The sequence below is a fragment of the Anser cygnoides genome, chromosome 2 (genome assembly GCF_040182565.1).
Source record: "Anser cygnoides isolate HZ-2024a breed goose chromosome 2, Taihu_goose_T2T_genome, whole genome shotgun sequence".
Classification (NCBI taxonomy): domain Eukaryota; kingdom Metazoa; phylum Chordata; class Aves; order Anseriformes; family Anatidae; genus Anser; species Anser cygnoides.
In genome coordinates this window covers 127,279,446-127,299,055 of record NC_089874.1, presented here as the reverse complement: position 1 = coordinate 127,299,055, position 19,610 = coordinate 127,279,446, and the positions used below count along the sequence as shown (strand labels likewise).

Here is a 19,610-nt window from a genome sequence, read left to right as displayed (position 1 = left end):
TAAGCATTAAAACTAGCTTTCTGAACACTAGACAGAAGTCCCATAGATTTTCCTCAAACAAATTTGAGGTCAGTGTTCTATATATTGTCCGAGGAACTTTGTGAAGCATTCAACAAATACTGTTTCAGCTCACATTTACCACTTGGCCTTATGGATTCGTACTTTGATGATAACAAGGATAAGTTGTCGAATGTTGCTTTTTTTTTTTTCCTTTTTAAGTTCAAATGTTTCAGCTACACACCACTCCTTACCCATCCTTCTCTGCCAAAGGCCTTTTCCGTAATTTATATTCATCAAAGTAAAAAAAAAAGCCACTAATCTTGGCATCTCAGTCAATCCCTAGTACATGTTTAACACTTCCAGATTCTGAGTTTTCCAGTCTATTTTTCTTAGTAAAAAGAGACAAAGTTAAATAAGCCGTCAAGTTCAAAGTTTCAGTCATATACAAAAGTTGCTCAAGTCTCACAAGATACTAAGTGCCTCTAACCCTACTAAAAATTAGTGGCAGGATATGGTAAATAAATTCATACTGGCAAATCTGTCGCAGCTGTTACAAAAACCAACTGTCCTGTGTCTAGCCAGTGGTTAGGAGACATGGGAAGAAACAGAGTATGTGAAAAGGGTTGGGAAGAGGGAGGACAGAAGAGATGATTTATGAGGATGTGGGCAGTAAGTAGGAGATACTCTATATTAGCAAACAGGACAAAGAACAGATCTGCAGTAAAGTCTCCCTTGGTTTGGTTCCATGGAAGAGCTTGTAAAAAGAGTGCAAGTCTCCAACAATACAAAACTGAGTATTTGTATCTTCTGTTTACGCAAATAATTGTCAACAAACATTAGTTATTAGTCAAAAGATACGGAAGTCGTCAACATACTTCTGGTGTCCCACAGAAAGTTGCAGTAGTTTCAGAACTTGCAATCCCTTCTTTACAAAGTCCAAAGTCTGTCAACACAACGTGACCCTGTTTAAGAAAAGAGGGATATTTAAAAAAAAATAGAACACGCTCGACACGCATATGAATAAATGTCAATTTTGTGAGAAAGCCAGAAAATCAAAAATCATGTTGCATACTTACTAGTGAATCTAGGAGAATGTTTTCTGGCTTTAAATCCCTATTAAAAAAAATCATTGTATTAATTCAAAGCAGAAGTCACTAACACAAAAGCTTCAAAGGCATTGGCTTTTATTCTTCAGTTGAAAGAAGCTTTAAGTTTTTTGAAAACATTATGTTCAAATTTCTCCCGAGATGATTTCATGCAGCATTTTTTTACTCAGTAATTTGTCCCATTTGAACTTCTGCAGTACAAGAACACAGTTCAGAAACTTACCTGTACACTATATTTATGGAGTGTAAGTAGCCCAGTGCACTGGCGATTTCAGCAGCATAAAATCTGGCTCTGTGCTCAGGAAAGGAACGTTCTCTTTGTAAGTGAAAGAACAGCTGTAAACATGGAAAAGAGTAAATAACAACAAAACACACAAAATCAGGTTAGCAAGGTACAATTTTAACAGTAAAAGGTCATTTTACTTATCTGTCTACACTTTTAAGAATGGAAAATGAAATAAAATTGGTTTTGCTGCATTACAACATTCCTTTACTCACTTCTTTTCCAGTCTTTTACATTTCGGAAACACACAGGTAACTCAGCTACAAGGATATCCCCTTAAAACCAAGACTAGTCAAAAAAAATAGTGAAAAACCACTAAGCTGTGAATAGAGGCTGGCAAGATTCAACCATGCAAGACAAACCTCCTGACAGGATATAGCCAGGTGTCAACCAAGTCATCTTCCGTTTCCAAGTATCCTTGCATTCAAAGTTTTGTATAAAAGTGTTTATGTAATTGTATTCTGAGAACACTTTGGGAGATGTATATTCCAGGCCGATTCACAAATGTTCTCAGCTACAGAACTTTGGCTCTAAATAGTTTGAGCAGATGCAGAAGTCTAGCCAAAGATTAAATCATATACACATGAAATTGTGCTACACGTTCTTTTTTTTTTTTTTTTAAGAGAATAGAATTTTTCTGTTTTCTACCTGCAAAGTTTAGGAGAAAAACAAAGCCACCAAAAATTTCCAAGTGCTTCATTGAACTTTGAAGGCTGTTTTGAACTGTACTTTAGTTTGCCTGGAAGAATGCCAAACTAAGCTGTAGCCAAAAATTCAGAGTAGAGCAAACCAGGAGTTTGTTAATGCTGTCTAAATTAGATGACAGTACATTAGACTAGAGGAAGGTCCATCAAAGTCCAGACTCCGACACTCAAAGGAGTCGGAAACCCAGGTCTGGGGGCATCATGAATAGTGGCAGTGGGCCTTATGAGTATCTACTAACATATAGCACAATTCGTACTTCATAATGATTTATTCTACATACTTTATTCTTGTCTGTGTATAGACAGCTGCAGGGACATAATAGGTAACCCTGAGGTATGCTGAATCAAACTGTTTAAATTCTACCCCTCCTTCTCATGTTCTCTGTCGGCTACCAGAGTTTTATCTTCTACAACAGCATCCTGTCTCCTCCTCCTCTGTTCTGCTTTACGACTTTGTAAGGCCTTTGGAAAACGTATGTGTTTTACAGCTATAAGTTACCAAATTGAAAACAGCAACTGACAAGACAGCTCCCCTTTACAGCATATACATTGGATAACTACTTTCACACAATCATTTTTCACTACACTTTGTGATCTTCAGTCACAATTCAGTCTGCAATACCCCAATTTCCCATAAAACCGTACGAAGAAATAGAAGCAACATTTCATACCCTTCTCATGTTTATTAGCTATTCAACCAGTAGCTTCTTGAGCACTCCTGGAAGTACTGAGTACTTTGAAAAGCAACATGGCTCTGGCTAAAGACAAAGTGGTCCAAAACATCTCAGTTAAATATTTACAGATTTCTTCCATTTCTTGCACACATTTTCCTCCAAGTTACTTAATGACTCCTCATACTCAATACCATCACTTCAAGGAAAAGAATCCTGAGAATAAGGCTATTTGGTAACAAATAATTAGTCAATGCAAAGCCACAGAATAATCCCAAGATTCCTATAAACATAGTACCAAATTCAACTGCCTGTTTCTTTCCTTCCACTTTTGAAATACCAGCATCTCAGCTAATTCAGATGAAAAAGACAGTTTTACATGCTGAAAAACGTCAACATATGATTAATTCATAACAGAGATAAATTTAGGTAACTGTAAAAGAGACAGTATTTTTATCTGACAGCCATGAATTAATTCTGGATCGAAGCTGTTGATAAGAACAGGGTCTGTATAGCTACAGAAGTCTGCAGGAACAGCATTGCTTTAGATAAAATAATAAGAGGTTCAAAACTTGGGATAATACTGATCACAGCCCACTGTAAGGGATCATTTTATTGTGCTAATTCTAGGTGAGAGGAATAAAGAGACTCAAATCCAAGTAGAATCACCACATACCTCTCCTCCATTAATGAAATCCAGAACAAAGTAAAGCTTTTCTGTTGTTTGGAATGAGTAATGTAATCCCACTAAAAATGGATGTTTCACATTTTTCAGAAGCACGTTACGTTCAGCCATAATATGTTTTTGCTGTAGAGAAGTAAAGGATCAGTAAGTAAATAGGAACAATTTTGTAATTAAGGGAAAGAGAAAGGGGTGAGGGAGATAGCATATTTTTCTTCACCTCTTTCCTGTTAAGAACAATCTTTTTCTGCAGCACTTTGACAGCGTAATATTTCCCATCCAGTTTTCTTTTGGCAAGAAGAACCTGTGAAGTTCAAAACAAATGAAGAAACGTGGTTGCTGTATTTCACATTCTATTAATAATTTCTTAATTTCAGCATAACTGAAAAGCATTAAAGCTACGTGTTCTCAATAGCATCTTTGCTTTTCATGTAGTCAATCACCACAGAGTGAACAGAGTTTAGAGTAGCTAGCACCAATACAGTGATACAGTTTAGCATAATCTGTCTATATAGTGATATCATGAAAGACTGAATTACAGCATTTATTTTCCAGGAGCTGCTGGCTCTCTAGAGATGAATTTCAGCTGTTTTTGTAAGTTTTAAAGTTAATTCTGTGGAAAAACAACACTTTGAAAAATAACTTGTTAAAGATTTCAAGAGGGTTTCTCTGATGCATCTCTTCGGAGAATATCCATATTAAAGTCACTTTTCAAAGTGCTGCTCCATAGCATTAGGCGCTCGACAAAGCAGCCCATATCAACAAAGGGAAGCACAGGATTTGTACTCCAGCTGCTGCACAAGCACAGGGGTGCCTCCCTTCCTCCCTGGGGAAAAGAGAGGATCCCTACTGCTCTTAACAAGAGAGGAAAACACTAATTTGTTACTCCCAACAAGTGACCAAGGCAGACTACCACCACAACAGGAATAAATAACAGCACTACTATGAAGTGGCAGCAACAGGAATCCAATACAAGAATTTATATACCATCCTAGGATGATACAGCTTCCAAAGCCTCCGGCAAGGTCTCCAGCCAACAGTCGCTATGCACAAGACGCCAGCTGGAACCCTTGCACCAGGTAAGACACAGGAATTAGAAAGCTCACCTTGCCAAAGCTTCCTTTCCCAATAACTTTCAGGAAATCAAAGTCTGTTGGTTTAGCGCTGAAAGATATTTAGAAAGGATACAGGTTATTTGGGTATCAATTACAAGCTTCACATCTGTACAGACGTCTAGTCTAACACTTGAATTGTAACACAAAAAGAGCAGTCTGTCAGCAGCCTTCTTTATTTTTCATTCCAGCCAATACCTGGACTTCCACAAAGCTGCCCTTTGTTTTGCAATTCTATCTTCCTCCAGAAAAAGTGGTAGGGTTGCATCATTTGAGTTTTATTTTTTAATTTTGAAGGTTAAGATATAGAGGAGGAGTAAGACTATTCTTTTGTCCTCCATAGCCTCTAGTGTCTTGTAATTTTTAAGTCTTCGTTTCCCCATGACTTTTCCTGGAGCTTACCTCCTATTTCCCAAGAGCCAAATGGATTCTAAAGCTTACATGAGGGAAGGAAGGACCATGTTTGACATCTATTCTATCTTTCCTCAGCTCATCCTTCCCTCCATCCATTGCTCCCACATTTTAAATTAAAGCAAGAGGAGGGAGGCTGTTACACCTTCCTCTTCTGAGCATGTATTTGTATAAATTCAGTCTGTTTTTCCACTTCCCACATCACCACTGCTTTCAGTTATTTCCAATAATCCCCTCATTTTTTCCTAAGTACAATTCAGAAGTATTTTTGTCAGCAAAGTAATTATCCATCTCTTCAGCTTCTGAAACAACAGTGATGTCCCAATACACCTCTTCATTTATTGTTCCTCAAGGGAAGTACTCTTAAAATTTCATTTCTCACTGCAGTCTGTTAAGCATTTCCCCTGTTAGCCCAGGACAAATCTGAGGAGAAAAAAAAATGAAAGACAAAAAGCTTTGTGCTTCGATGACAAAAGCACAAATTCACAGAGACCTGAGAACAGAAACTCTGCAGAAGACACCAGAGAAGCAATTTGTGACTGCAGTGACTAGGTTTGTATTATCAACAAGGTAAGTTGCTCCTTTGTCATGTACTAAAAGGAACTTGTTTTCAGAAACTGGTCACATTCTTAACAGTTCTGGGACCACTCCCAAAGGAAGAGAGTTTTGGTGTTGCTTTTTTTGCTATATCATCCTTAAGTAAAAGGACAGCAGTGTAGTCCCAGGGCACACCGGGCACGAACCTACGGATAACAGCAGACTAACAAAACCTGAAGGTAAAAAGGAAAAAAAAATAAAGGGTTTGTTTATTTAGCACAGGATTAAATGTCTTGCTTCCTTCCAAGCAGTGAAAATAAAAAATAAAGCCGTATGTCCAAAGAACTCTTCATACTATTAACAGTTATATTCAGTCTAATTTTTCAGTTTGTAGTTAATTGAAACCTACTGAGGATTTCCAGATGGTCCCAAGTTGATATTCTGTGAGGTAGAATTTAACTGTTGGGAGAAACAAAGAGGTTTGTTTATTTTTAAATTTTTCTCTTATACTTCAACCAGTAGTAATTTCAAAATACTTTACTGATTTGCTCCATCTATACCCACTTGTTGGAATAGGTTTTTACAGATATCTAACATCTAAATTGGGAACACTGAGTTGAAATATCTGGCCATCACCACGTTGTCACAAAGTATTTCTACACACATCATATTGCAGGATAAAGATAATAAAGTAGTCATGTGCAGATAGAAAGGACAAGATTAGGAATGAAAATTTAAGACTGTGTCAACAAATGATGTGTTCCTCCTGGAGAACCTAATCCCTTCTGTATTCGCTCTAGGAATACATTTTCTACCTTTTGTTCTAAATTCTCCAAGACCTTACCAATAAAATTATTTTTAAACCCCACTGTTTATGCAAGAGTCTAACTAAAGACGTAGTGCTTTAAAAAAAGTGTGCACATTCCCCCTACCAAGAAAAAACATTCCCAACCTTTCCCATCCTGACATTAAAGGTTAACTAACTAATTCCAGGAATGGTATGAGTCTTACCAGTACACACCCAGATGGAATTTGTAAGTTACACAGACAAGAGGAAACCACCTTCGTTTAAGTAACTTTCTCCATTTTGTTTTTAAATAAAGAAGCAGTAGCAGTACCCTCAGTGTTATTTTGGATTTTATCAGAGAAAGACAAATTTCAAAGACAAGTTATCTGGAGATAGGCAAACAGGCATCACAAAATCAGCACTCCCACAGAAGCAGAGAACGCCCTGACCAGCAGCACTAGACATGACTACTACACTAGTAAGAACCAACCACACCATGGCACTAAACTATTTTTAAAGAGCTACTATGTACATTTTAAGACTGGAAGGGAAGCTTGTTATCGTTCCTTGTTGTACAGCTACATCACTTACAGGAGCTGTGAGAGCATTAACTTTCTATCAGAGTATGGCCCAGGCCACTACACATTAGCTCTCCTCCTATTTTGGAATTTGTTGTGATATGATACATCATGTATTTTCTGTGGAAGCTTTCCACATTACTTAAAGTATCTTTCAAAAGAGGAGAAGAAAACTTGTCTTTTAAATTATAATATTCTGCAACATTCTGCTGTATGCTCGCTGTGCTGTCAAGTACTTTAGGAAAAAAAAAAGCAAACACTGGCATCTTTGAAGTGAGACTTTCAGAAAACACACTGCATTGTGTGCGATTCAGAAAGGCAACTCTTGCATTCTTTAAGAGGGACTGAATAAAAAGAGAAGTACTAAGGTCACATCTACATGCCACAAAGTAAACCAGAGAAAACAAGGTCAATCACGGCACTTCTGCCTTCCTAGAAAGACTCTTTTTTTCAACCAGCGCTGTTTCTGGAGATTGTAAATCAACTTTCAGAGAATCCATCTAAATTGTACTTCTGTAGTGGCTCTTCTGACAAAAGAGGCTCGAGACCTCACACAGTGTTCGGTGTGAACTGAAATTAAATCCATCTTTGCTCCTGAGTGACTTCTAGAAAGACTAATTTTTTTTTTCCTCCATGAGAATTATATTTCTCCCTCTCTTTAAAAACCAAAAACAAACATAAAACAAACAAAAAATCTCACAATTAAAAATTCAGTCTCCGCTGCTCCTTGCCAGACGTCCTTAGCAAGAATCTTTGAAGAGACTGAAAAGAACTGTGACAACTAAACTGTGACTAAATCGGAGTCTTTCACCCATAGCAAGTGGGAAAGAAGCAAGACAAAGCTAGCAATCATTCTAAATCTTCGCTGCAGTTCATATCTGACAGGAAAATATCTTACAGCCCACAGCAGAACAGTTTCATTTAAAAGAGCGGAGAGGAGATTTACTGCAAAACCAATTGGTAATTTTCAGTAAGCAATATACTTAAGATTGCTGTCGAGTAGCTAAAGTTTAGAAGACTGTTCTATGTCTGTTTTATTACCTTCTGATTACTCCTTTCATCTTCGTCTTCTGATGGATCCGACTGGTGTTTGGGGTTATCCATCTGAAGAAACGCTCTGACATCTGGGCTAGAAGCACAATTAGATGCATTAGGACACCAATAACCTGCAAGATTTCAGTCAGAATCGTAGAAAAACAGTAATGGCTTCAACAGCAGTGGACCAAGAAGTTACTCATCACAAAGTTTTACACTTCTGGTAATTAAGGACTGTATACAATAAATGTTTTTATAGCAACATAATTCAACTGCTGAGTATGTTACATAGAGTAAGTTTTTCTACTCACAAAAATTTGACATGTGAAAGTACACGTATGTGAAGACTTCACGAGACAATGCTCTGTAGAACTACATTAAAAATATTAGAAGAAAAAGCCGTATGTAAAGCATAAGTTCTAACTAGCCAGCAACCACAAAAAAAACTTATGTTCTTTCCAAAAAAATGAACAGTTAAAAGATCAATTTTAGTTTTCTAAAATTAATGAAGTAACATAACAGAATGAAATATCCAGTCTGTATCCCAAAGAGAGATGCATGTCCCAAGAGGTACATGGTAGTAGTAATGTTCCTGTCCCCATCTGCTTTTAAGTGGAAGATGGCGGTTTTGTAGTCTCAGTGTAAGCTAGCTAGGCACTAACAACAGTGCAATAAATCTTTCAATTTAATTGCAGGACCAAAATGCTATCCTTCCAAAACTGGCAAGAGAGACTGAAAGCTTCCCGTAGTACATAACGAGATGCAAAAGTGGGGCAAAATTAATTCCTAATTGGGTGTTGCTTCTGGCTCGCATACCACTTGAAGAGATTACATGAATCTTTCAAGTTCCTTCAGTTCACTATCATGATAACTCCAATACCAAAATCACGAACAAATCATCCGAACAGCCAAGGATCAGGTTAGGAACACTAAAGCTGTACTGGAATTAAATCTGGCCAGGGACAAAGGCAACACGAAAGACTTCTATAGGTATGCCATTGATAAAAGGAAGAGCAGGGAAATTGTGGGCTCTTTCTGGAAGGGAATGGAAGACCTGTTTACCTGGGATATGGAGAAGGCTGAGGTACTCAATGACTTTTCTGCCTCAGTCTTCACCTGCAAGAGCTCCAGTCACATAGTCCAAGTCCCAGAAGACAAAGACAGGGACTGGGAGAGTGAAGAACCACCCACTGTAGGAGAAAATCACCTTTGAGACCAACTAAGGAACGTGAAGGTGCACAAGTCCATAGGACCTGATGAGAAGCATCTGTGGGTCCTGAAGGAAGTGGTGGATGTAGTCACTAAGCCACTGTCCATCATATTTGAGAAGTCATGGCAGTCTAATGAAGTTCCCACTGACCAGAAGAGGGGAAACATAACCCCCATGTTTAAAAAGGGAAAAAAGAAAGACCCAGGGAACTACAGGCCAGTCACTCTCACCTCTGTGCCCAGCAAGACCAAGGAGCAGATATTTCTGGAATATATGCTGAGTCACATGGAAAACAAGGAAGTGACTTGTGACATCCAACATGCCTTTACTAAGAGCAGATCATGCCTGACAAATTTGGTGGCCTTCTACAACAGGATTACAGCATTGGTGGACAGGGGAAGAGCAACTGACATCATCTCCATGGACTTGTGCAAAGCATTTGACATTGTTCCACATCATATCCTTGTCTCTGAACTGGAGATACATGGATGTGAAAGATGGACCACTCAGCAGGTAAGAAATCAGTTGGACTGTTGCGCTCAAGGAGTTGCGGTCAAAGGCTCAAAACGTCCAGGTGGCGATCAGTAACAAGTGGTGTTCCTCGGGGGCTGGTATTGGGACTGGCACTGTTTAATGTCTTCATTGGTGACATGGACAGCTGGACTGAGCGCACCCTCAGCAAGTTTACCGATGACACCAAGCTGTGGTGTGGTTGACATGCTGGGGGGAAGGGCTGCCATCCAGAGGGACCTGGGCAGGCTTGAGAGGTGGGCCTGTGTGAACCTCATGAAGTTCGACAAGGCCAAGTGCAAGGTCCTGAATCTGGGCCAGGGCAATCCCAAGTACGAATACAGGCTGAGTGGAGAATGGATTGAGAGCAGCTCTGAGGAGGACCCGGGGGTGCTGGTTGACAAGAAGCTCAATGTGAGCCAGCAATGTGTGCCTGCAGCCCAGAAAGCCAACCGTATCCTGGGCAGCATCAAAAGAAGCATGACCAGCAGGCTGAGGGAAGCGTTTCTCCCCCTCTACTCTGCTCTTGTGACCCCACTACATCCAGGCCTGGGGCCCCCAACACAAGAAGGACACAGACCTATTAGAGTGAGTCCAGAGGGCCATGACGATGATCAGAGAGCTGGAGCACTTCTCCTATAAAGACAGGAGAGTCCCTATAGCAGCCTTCCAGTACCTAAAGGGGGCCTACAAGCAAGCAGGAGAAGCACTCTTTATTAGGGAGCATAGTGAAAGGACAATGAGTAACGTTTTTAAGCTAAAAGAGGGTAGCTAAAACAGGTTGCCCAGAGAAGTTATGGATGCCCCATCTCTGGAAGTGTTCAAGGCCAAGTTGGATGGGGCTTTGGGCAGCCTGGTGAAGTGGAACATGTCCCTGCCCTTGGCAGGGGGGTTGGAATTAGGTGATCTTTAAAGTACCTTCTAACCCAAACCATTTTATGATTCACTAAAAGGCAGCTAGCTTATTCAGGAAGAAGCATTACCCAAGTTTCAGAGAAAGTTTTTTGAGAAGCTCCCAGGACAGCCTCAGATAGGAAACTCTGCATGAGTCATTCACTATGAAAAACAACAAAAAAATGGAGCTGCCCTTTCATCGCTAGCATATACAAATAGGATAGCTTTTATATCAGAAGCAGATATACTTTGCTCTTTTCCATCATTTCACCCTCCACACTTCCATAAAGCAAGGATCAGAAGCGAGAGCTTAGCTGTTTTTGACATTTCTCCAGCTACTGTATTTCATATTAGTGTTACTGAACCTAACTCGTCTCATAAATTACTTGAGGCTCATGGTCTCCATCGCTTACATTCTGTACTCGTAAACCCTGTATGAAATCTATTTCAGTTACCATTAGCCTTTCAGGTTAAAGTACAGAAACAAGATTGTTCATGCAATTTCACACTACCGTTTCAGCTTAATTTTTCCCATCTTACATGAACTCCACATTCTGATCTATTTCAGGGTATGTTTTGTATCCTCACTCCCCAGAACAGAAAAATCACTGTTGTTTGAAAATTGTAGTAATATTGACTCATCACACAATAACTGAAGTCTCAGAACCTCTGTATATTATAAAATGAAGAACAAAAAGTTAACATTTTTCACTAGACACAGAGTATCAAAACCTGACCTTAATTATCTTTCTGCAGTAATTATGTTGGACAACTGGCTGATTAAGTAGAGCATGTTGTAATACATCTCAAATAGTTACTATAGTAACTTTGTCCATGAGTGAATTCAGAGCAGAAAAAAATAGTTCAGTGAAAGACCGCTGTACAGTCGCAGAGTATTCAACAATTCTGCAGTATGTAGCAGCCAGAGGCATCCCTGATCATTGTTACACAATTCTCATCTGTAATTTTAGAAGTTGTGGAAGCATTGCAAAAAAGTAATGAATAAAATAAAGTCTAATGAACCAATTCCTTAGCCAAGACTGCAGCAGCATCATTAGCTCATGATGTATTAATTCAAAGTATTTTAAAATACACTGAAACTGTTCCTAAAGTAACTTCACATATCCAATTTAAAAGAGTTAAGAAAATAGTTTAGAAAGGTATGTTCAATATACATTGTATATTTACTACCAGAAAGTTGTTTTTGTCTGGACTTATACACTGGACTAGGTAAATTTAGTTTATGGATCATCTCTGAAAATCCATGAAGGGGTCCCAAGCTCTGCCTAAATATGGTTCCTTCTAGTTCGTAAACACATGAACCCCCACAAAAATTGCGGATACACAATTCTGTATACACACAGAAAAATGAACAAGCTCAAAAAGTTAAAATCTTTGGAACGAAATGGTAAAATTAATAAATATTAAGACCCTGTCAATAGCAAAGACATACTTTATCTAAATAATGGTGCCCAGCTACTCCCCCTTCTCTGCACACCTTTTTAAAAAATGCAAAACACTGCTTTCTTTCTTATGCAAAAAAGATAGTCAAAAAGCTATAAAGTACAGGAAGATTTTAAAAGAACCAGACTACTCTAATGCAAGGTTTAACTTTTCCCAATGTGTATTGCAATCCCTTGAAATCCAGAGGTTTCATATTCATTTTTATATCCACCAGATTTTGACACCAGAAAATCTCGTCACTCTAATTCTCTTCTAGGGAACTAACACAGATACCTGCTTCTCACTTAAAGATCTGATAACTCATTTCCCCATAGAGGTTGCAGGGTATTGTTATCCTCAAGTTCTTCAAGTGTTATGCAAACATACTCATTTTCATTAAGGAGCTACTTTGGTCTATTTAAAAATAACTATGGTACATCTTTAATGCATTCACTATTATACACTGGGATTCAAACATTTTCTTTGGACATTATCTTTTCAGTGAAGACCTACGTTCGAGGGGGAAAGCTGCTGAGTGATTCAGGTGATTCACAGTGTTCACAAGGAACAAATTCGCAGATCCTATCATTCATCTAGGGGGAGGAAAGATCAGATCTCTATCCCTTACGACTTTTTTTTTTTGTGTGCGTGCTGTATCTGCATTCTAGCCATGAGAGCAAGTTCTCCTACAAATACAGTTAACTGAGTAAACGCAGCTTGAAGTTGGTCCACCTAATTCCAAATTCACTCTAAGACAACGGTTCACCCAGCCTGGTATTCCACCTGAGAGGGACTGCAGGAAAGTTGTCCACCAGGCCTTTCAGAGTGTCTCTGATCACTCTAATGCACTTCAGGTTTTTGTTGGGTTTATTATTGAGCAGAAATATTTGGGTTTGATACAATATTCAAAAACATGACTAATCCAAGAACAAAATTCACTGAAGGATAAAAAAACAAAAACATAAAGCTACATATCAGAAAATCATGTAAGCATTTCTATCTTGGACACACTGAACCTGACATTTGTGCTTTTCAATTGAGATGTTCAGGTGCCTTCCCGTCCAGAAAGAAGAAAGCATCACAAACAAACCTTAAGTTTTTAGTGAAAGTTTACCCAAGCCAGACTTAAAGTATGAACTCCCAATACTGGTTTTAATGCTCGAAGATTTAGTGGAAGGTGAGCTTTCTTAAACTTCTCTGAAAATGCACACACCCCCAAGTCTTCCTTGTACATTACTAACTTTCTATAAGTTATTTTACTTAATATCAAATTTACTGGCACATTGAAGCAAAACAGTTTAAGAAAGCATGTATACGGGCTTACTGTAAAAGACTCTATCGCCACATATTCTTTGAGCAGTTTCTAGCAGGCTGTACCAAAACAATAAGGTTGTCATGTTTTGGTATTTCTTTACTGCTCATATTTATTGGCACATAGGAAAAGACAACAGATTATGTAGCTATTAATATGATTTGCTGCAACGTGTGATGCATATAAAAAAGAAAAGGATGGCTTTCCATTTAGAGAACAAATCTAAAATGTTTTGAGATGAAATACTTGGTATTTGGAGAAACTGAAGACCAAATGAGAAGGGGTTGTGCTAAATTAAAAAAAAAAAAGTATCCTTTCCTAATTAAATAAAACAGATTAGCTTTCAACACATTATTTTACAGTGCTTTCTATTTTTTCCCAGAGAAGAACAATACTATGACCACAAAATTCACAGCATTTCCTTTAGTGGAAAACTATTTCACCATAAAGACTGTGTTTCAAAGTTTTTTCCACTTGTCACAAGGAATACATATACAAAGACTTTTTTTTTCCTTCTTTTTAAAAAAGGAAAGGAAGTACATACGTCAACTTAGTAGACATTAAATAGTTGGAAAATAAAATCTGACTGCATATTTCAAATATCTGACTGCATATTTCAAACTGCAGCAATATTCTCAGGTATTTTTTTCCTGTGGGAAAGGGACAGTTTCACAGGTTGTACTGATAGGCTAATTAAACAAAGCATATGCAATAAGGAAACTCAGTAATGCCAGACAGAGCTTTGCTGTTTTACAAGATCAAGCAATGTAGAAAGCTGCATGGCTTTAGTTTAAATTTATTAGGTTTAGATTTATACTGAAAGAAATGTGGTTTACCCTCAAGATCAGTTTGCAAACACACCCCCAGATTTAACTGGAGCTGTTTATGATGTACGACCATCTATCTCATCACTGTCCCGCTGATAGAGGCCATCACACCTGCAGTTCTTCTGCGAGAAGAGCCTACACAGAGCCATAGTTGTGTGCTCTAAGCTGGTCAGTTTGGTTATCCCAAGCCACCTAAGGAAGCTGATTAAGCTACTTGGTTAACATGCTTAAAAACAAGTTCTGGCGAATTGCTCTAACAAAAGGATGCAGGCAGTCACTCCTAGAATAGCAACACAGCAGCAAGCGGTAGAGTTCTCAAATAGTATAAACAAGCATCCACCCTAGAGCAAGAGAGTTTACACTGGAACCTGCACCCCTTAAACTAAAATCAGTTCATTGCAAAACTTTATTTTTAGATTGGCTTTGAGAAAACAAAAACATTTTTTATTATTCTTCAGCCTCGAGATTTTTCTTCAAGAAGAGAGCCACCATATTAAAGATTATCTATTACACTTAAAAGCACTGAACAGGTAAAATAAATGTTGTAGTAAGAAGCATTTAATTTGCAATTTTGTATTTGACATCTCATGTCCTTTAAATAGTCCTTATAAAACAGAAATGAAACTACTTACTGGTTGCATAGCTCTGGCTGTCTAACTAAGTTTTGAATGAATTCATTCAGTCCTGCTCTTCTCTGTTTAATAAAATCTGAAAAAAAGATTTATTAGGAATGATCAGTGAGATCATGAAAAAGACTTGTTTTCCAGTTTAATTTTTTCCTTTTAAGGACTTAAGTGGATATCAGTTAAAAAGAACAAATGAAAATCACAAGCTTAAAAATGTTCAGGTGAGCTGATAGAACAAATTTCAGTTTATCTGTAACACTACCCTAAAATGTAGTAAGACAGGTGGGTTAAACATGAACTGAAGTGCTCCAAGAGCAACGTGCAACCACAGTGGGCTAACCTGTGCAGCCTCCATTGCATGGATGAGCCCTTCAGGTCCTAATTTCACTCAGAAAAAAAGCCAGAGGCAAAACTTGACCTCAGTTGCACAAGTTTTTACACAAACAGTCCCACCGAGCAGCATATTTCCATAATAAAGGTATGGCAGTGGAAAAGTTGCGCAATCATCCAGCCAGCAGGCACTCAGACGTTACCATGATAGATATTTAAGTAAAAATACATCTCTCTCCATACTGGACATCACTTCTAACTTTAAAATAAACAAAAAATACATAAGTTATCAGAATCTTCAACCTCAGACAAAGCTTAAAACATGCAACTCTTTAAGCAATACGGAAAGATACATGAGGGACTTGAAATAGGGAAATAACGAGAAAGTGTCGAACAGAAAAATCTCGTCTTTCACTGCTCATGTCAACCACAAATACTTATTCCACAAACATTAATTTGTGTACTAACTTTTAAGGTATTCCAATGACTGCCATAAACAGGTTCCTGATAACTTACAATTTTCAAGTCCCCCCCCCAGATATTAAGAAAAATGTTCACGTTGTTTCAGGAATATAATCCCTAAATCCTTGCTAGGTTATTAAATAATGCCCAGAATAGGAGGTAAATTTGCATAAAGATTTTACCTAAGTCACCAACATCTACACCAGCTATTTCAGCATGGCAGATGCAGAATGCAATCTACCACTCTAAGCCTACAAACCTATCCATGTTGTTGAAGAAAAAACATCCGCACCACATCAGCTGAAATGTATGCTGTAATTTCCTACTTCTGTATTTTGACTGGTTCCTATGATTTCCTTCTGTCCTGTTTTTAAAGTTAAAATGGAATTAATTTTGGAATAACCCAAGTGACAATAAAAACAGTGTTTAAATGGTAATGTACATTATAACAGTATTTTAAGTAGATTTTGGGAAAGGGATATTTCATTTTCACTCTGCTATGCTTATGACTACAATACACTACTACAATACTGCATACCCAAGTTGCACATTAAAGAATGGACTGACAAAATTAAAATACTTTTCCAAAATCTGTAAAATGTGACTTATTTCAGAAGCCATCAGAAACCTTATATCAAAGCTTTAGTAAATCAGTTTTAAGATAAAGAATTATTTACGTGTGTATCGCCCTGCCCTGCAGCAAGAAAAATCTTAAGAACTATTTATTTTCTCATGCTTCAAGAATTTCAGGATAGCTCTCAGAAATTGAAAACAAGACTGAGAACTACGTTTTACAAACATGGTTTTATTAAAGTTCTAAATAAAAATATTCCCTCCATTCCCATTTAAAATCACATTTTCTAAATTTCAGTCCAAGAAATCTCACTGTATAGAAGGCCAGGCTGCGTGACATTAGTAGGTCTTCAGCCAGTTCTGAAAGTCCGAAATTTGGATAAAAGAAACCAAAATAAAGCAAGAAGTCCCTGTAGACACAATACATGTAGAACTTTTGGACATCCTTGACATTTTTATCAGAAGCAGCCATCGGAGGGAGGCAACATGAAAAGGAAGCTTCAAGTCAGGTTCCAGATAATTAACTGTAACTGCTAAAAATTAAGATGTTTGAAAGAACTCTTAAAAAATCCAAACACACACCAAGAAGGTCAACACTTTTAAATCTACCTGTACTTGAAGCACATCCCAAGAAGGTCAACAACTTTGAATCCACTCGTACTTCAGCAAAGAAGAAAAGGAAACCTTTAAATAGGTGCATGAGGAGGTGAAACTACCAACTCAGACGGATCACATCAACAAGCCAGGGGAGGGAGGGAATTTCCCAATGACCCTCAGCAAAATCCTTAAGTAAAAAGGGTCTGAACGATGAGTATAAACACTCAGAGCAAAGACCTAGACTGCTCATTAGCCTTTGTATTTATTCACCCATGGTGCCACTTATGTTGATTAGATGCACTTTTAGGAATGATTTTCCATTAACGTTTTGATGCAGGCAGGGCAAGCTTAATTGGGACCTATCACTCCTAACTGGATCACACCATCATCTCATCAGACAGGCTTCCATAAGTGCAACAACAACAGGAAAAGGTTCGTTTTCGTCTAAACTGTCCAAGGAAGCACATTTAGATACAAAAGCTCTAAAGCCTTCAAGGACAACTCTCTTAGTTATTTATTTTTTAGGGGGAAAAGAGTCACACAAAGTAGATTAAAGTTTAATAGGCATCTGTTTAGAAGAGTCTGTGATTTGGCTTTTGCTTTTATATAAGGGAGATTACAAGAGACAATTCAGAATCTCTCACAATCCAGAACATGGGACAGTTTGGAAGAGCTGGAGCACTCAGTACAAGAGGTATCGGGCCACCAAGCAATAGTTTGTTCAAGATCAGAAGGCAGAATACCTTCCTACGCTAGCTCCTGTTCTTTACTGAGGTATGACTAACCTTTGGTTTAGTCACTGGTTTGAGGATTGCTGTAATACTCATCTAAGATAGCTTCTTGTAGGCTGCAACAAATCAAGTCTAAAACGAAGACGTTGACAAAACAAGTAACAAGATAACTTACCGGGATCAAAATTATCTCCGAATATTCTTTTAGCTGGAATCTTCAGGTTCATAGTTGGAAATTGCTTCTTTAGCTGAAAATAAAACATGTACAATTGAACTGTGCTTAGACATCAAGTATCTAGAAATAATTGCATTTCATTTGATTTCTGAGGAATGGTTTGAACACCTGATTATTAGTAATTCTGCTCTTCTTTTGCATCTTCTTTACCCATATGCTTGGGAAAAAAAAACAACCTGCACTCAGCTTGTTTATGCCAGTCATACCCTTTTAAATCCAGAGGGCAGCTCACTTTAGAAAGCTACAGACTGTCTTCTTGCAGTGTTATCAAAATGGCTTTCCGCTTGTCCCAGATTTAAAAAAAAAGTAGGCTAGAATTTCCATGTTGGTTTTATTCTCCTTGTTTCTTCCTCCATCAATTTTCTTCCTCTCTTGGGTGTTCCCTGTCCCTCCTTTCTTTTTCCTTTTTTTTTCTTGCTTCTGTATGCTACGTATGTATGCATGTATGCTTTTTTATGTATAAAAGCCACAGGTGGTCTACCCCAAGTCAAAACTGCAAACAAATGGACAACCTATGCTTTATGATACTGCATTTGATAATTGAATTACACTCTGTACTGATAAACTGATCAGATCATATACAACATCACTGAATTTCACCAAAAAAAAATCTGATGTGAGCTGAGCCAAGCCAAGCCAAGCCTTGATTATATTCACTTCATCTTCAGGTACTCCCAGGAAGAGCAAATCTTATTCTCCCATCCTCTTTTAAGAAAGTAGATTTCTAGTACAGTAGTTGGCAGCTGTTCTTTCCTTGCAAACATCTGTATCTCTTCCAGTTAGCAATACAAGTTATTTTTGATGTTCTACACTGTAAAACCAGAATGTAAAAATAGAAACCAGATGCTTCCCCATGACCTCCACTTCTACATGCATTAGGAAGACCAGCACTGAACGAACTTCAGCAGAGCAATGACAATCTGAACAGAGAAGAAGGAAGGGAGAGTAGCAACAGGAACAGGATCATTGAAATGTCTTACCAAAGGGAACGGGATCACCAAAACGGGATCACCAAAACACACTCTAGAGGCACTGAAAAGGAGATGCTTTGTTTGCACATCACTTTCAAGTCTACCCCAAGATACCGGCAAAGCATGGCATGCTGTACCCAGGATGACTTCAGCTCAGACCTTAAGACAGCACCAAGCTGACTGCCTGCATTTGTATACCACTGCCAAACGTAAATCCATGTACAGTGAGGAAGGGAGAAGAAAGACTGACTACTTCTGATAAGGGCAATGGAAGGGAAACCGAAGCACCGTTACGCAGTTGGTATCATCTTTCCTTACAGAGATCACAGAGAATTATTTCTTCATTTATTAAAGCAAAAATTGCAGGCCCCAAACACGAAGAACTAGAGATCAGTACTAACACAGGACAGGTAACAGACTGCACAGCTGTGGAAGTATTTGCTGTACCTACCCACTACATAAACAGGGCAAAATCCTCTCCTAGCAATGAGTCAAAGAAATCCTCATTCAGTTGCTGAAGAGGCCTCTTTCATTTGGACCACCACCACCGAATTTGGCTATGAAAATACAGGTAGCAATTGCTCTGACTGACTTCATGACTGACTTTGTATTAAGACAAAAGGTTGCTTTCAGTCCTTCATTGCTTTCAGTCCTTCCAAGTAAGACGCCTATTTGAAGAGAAATTAATCTAGCTAGATAGTTCAAGTTTCGCTGTGATTTTTACCATCACAAACGCACACTTAATGTGTTTTGACAACCTGTAAATTGGAATTACTACACAATGATCTCCTCACTCACAATGATCCCAAACAACAACAAAAAGCAGTGACCAAAGAGCCAATTTTCAGTTTAAAATTCAAACAAACGAAAGTTTAAAGAAAATTACAGTGTGGGTTTTTTTTAAACAGGCCTCTACGGTTATTGAATGTTGACTCTAACTCCTCGATGAGGGAATTAACTCGAGCCGTAACACTGCAAACAAG

General features: G+C 38.1%; 1 protein-coding gene across 8 annotated transcripts in view; it reads right to left on the bottom strand.

Moving 5' to 3' along the window:
- SGK3 (serum/glucocorticoid regulated kinase family member 3) overlaps positions 1-19,610 on the bottom strand; it is a 64,040-nt gene that overhangs the window by 10,672 nt on the left and 33,758 nt on the right. For 7 of the 8 annotated variants that reach the window (XM_013172519.3, XM_013172518.3, XM_066993043.1 and 4 more), the window contains 10 exons: positions 17,597-17,669; positions 14,735-14,810; positions 7,913-8,000; positions 5,916-5,965; positions 4,553-4,610; positions 3,667-3,750; positions 3,441-3,572; positions 1,330-1,442; positions 1,077-1,113; positions 876-962 (listed from right to left, as the gene is read on the bottom strand). In XM_013172519.3, the coding sequence (XP_013027973.1) occupies positions 876-962; positions 1,077-1,113; positions 1,330-1,442; positions 3,441-3,572; positions 3,667-3,750; positions 4,553-4,610; positions 5,916-5,965; positions 7,913-8,000; positions 14,735-14,810; positions 17,597-17,669 (798 nt within the window). Of the gene's footprint in view, positions 1-875; positions 963-1,076; positions 1,114-1,329; positions 1,443-3,440; positions 3,573-3,666; positions 3,751-4,552; positions 4,611-5,915; positions 5,966-7,912; positions 8,001-14,734; positions 14,811-17,596; positions 17,670-19,610 lie in introns of those variants that run through there. The other variant, XM_048061671.2, reaches the window with a different exon arrangement.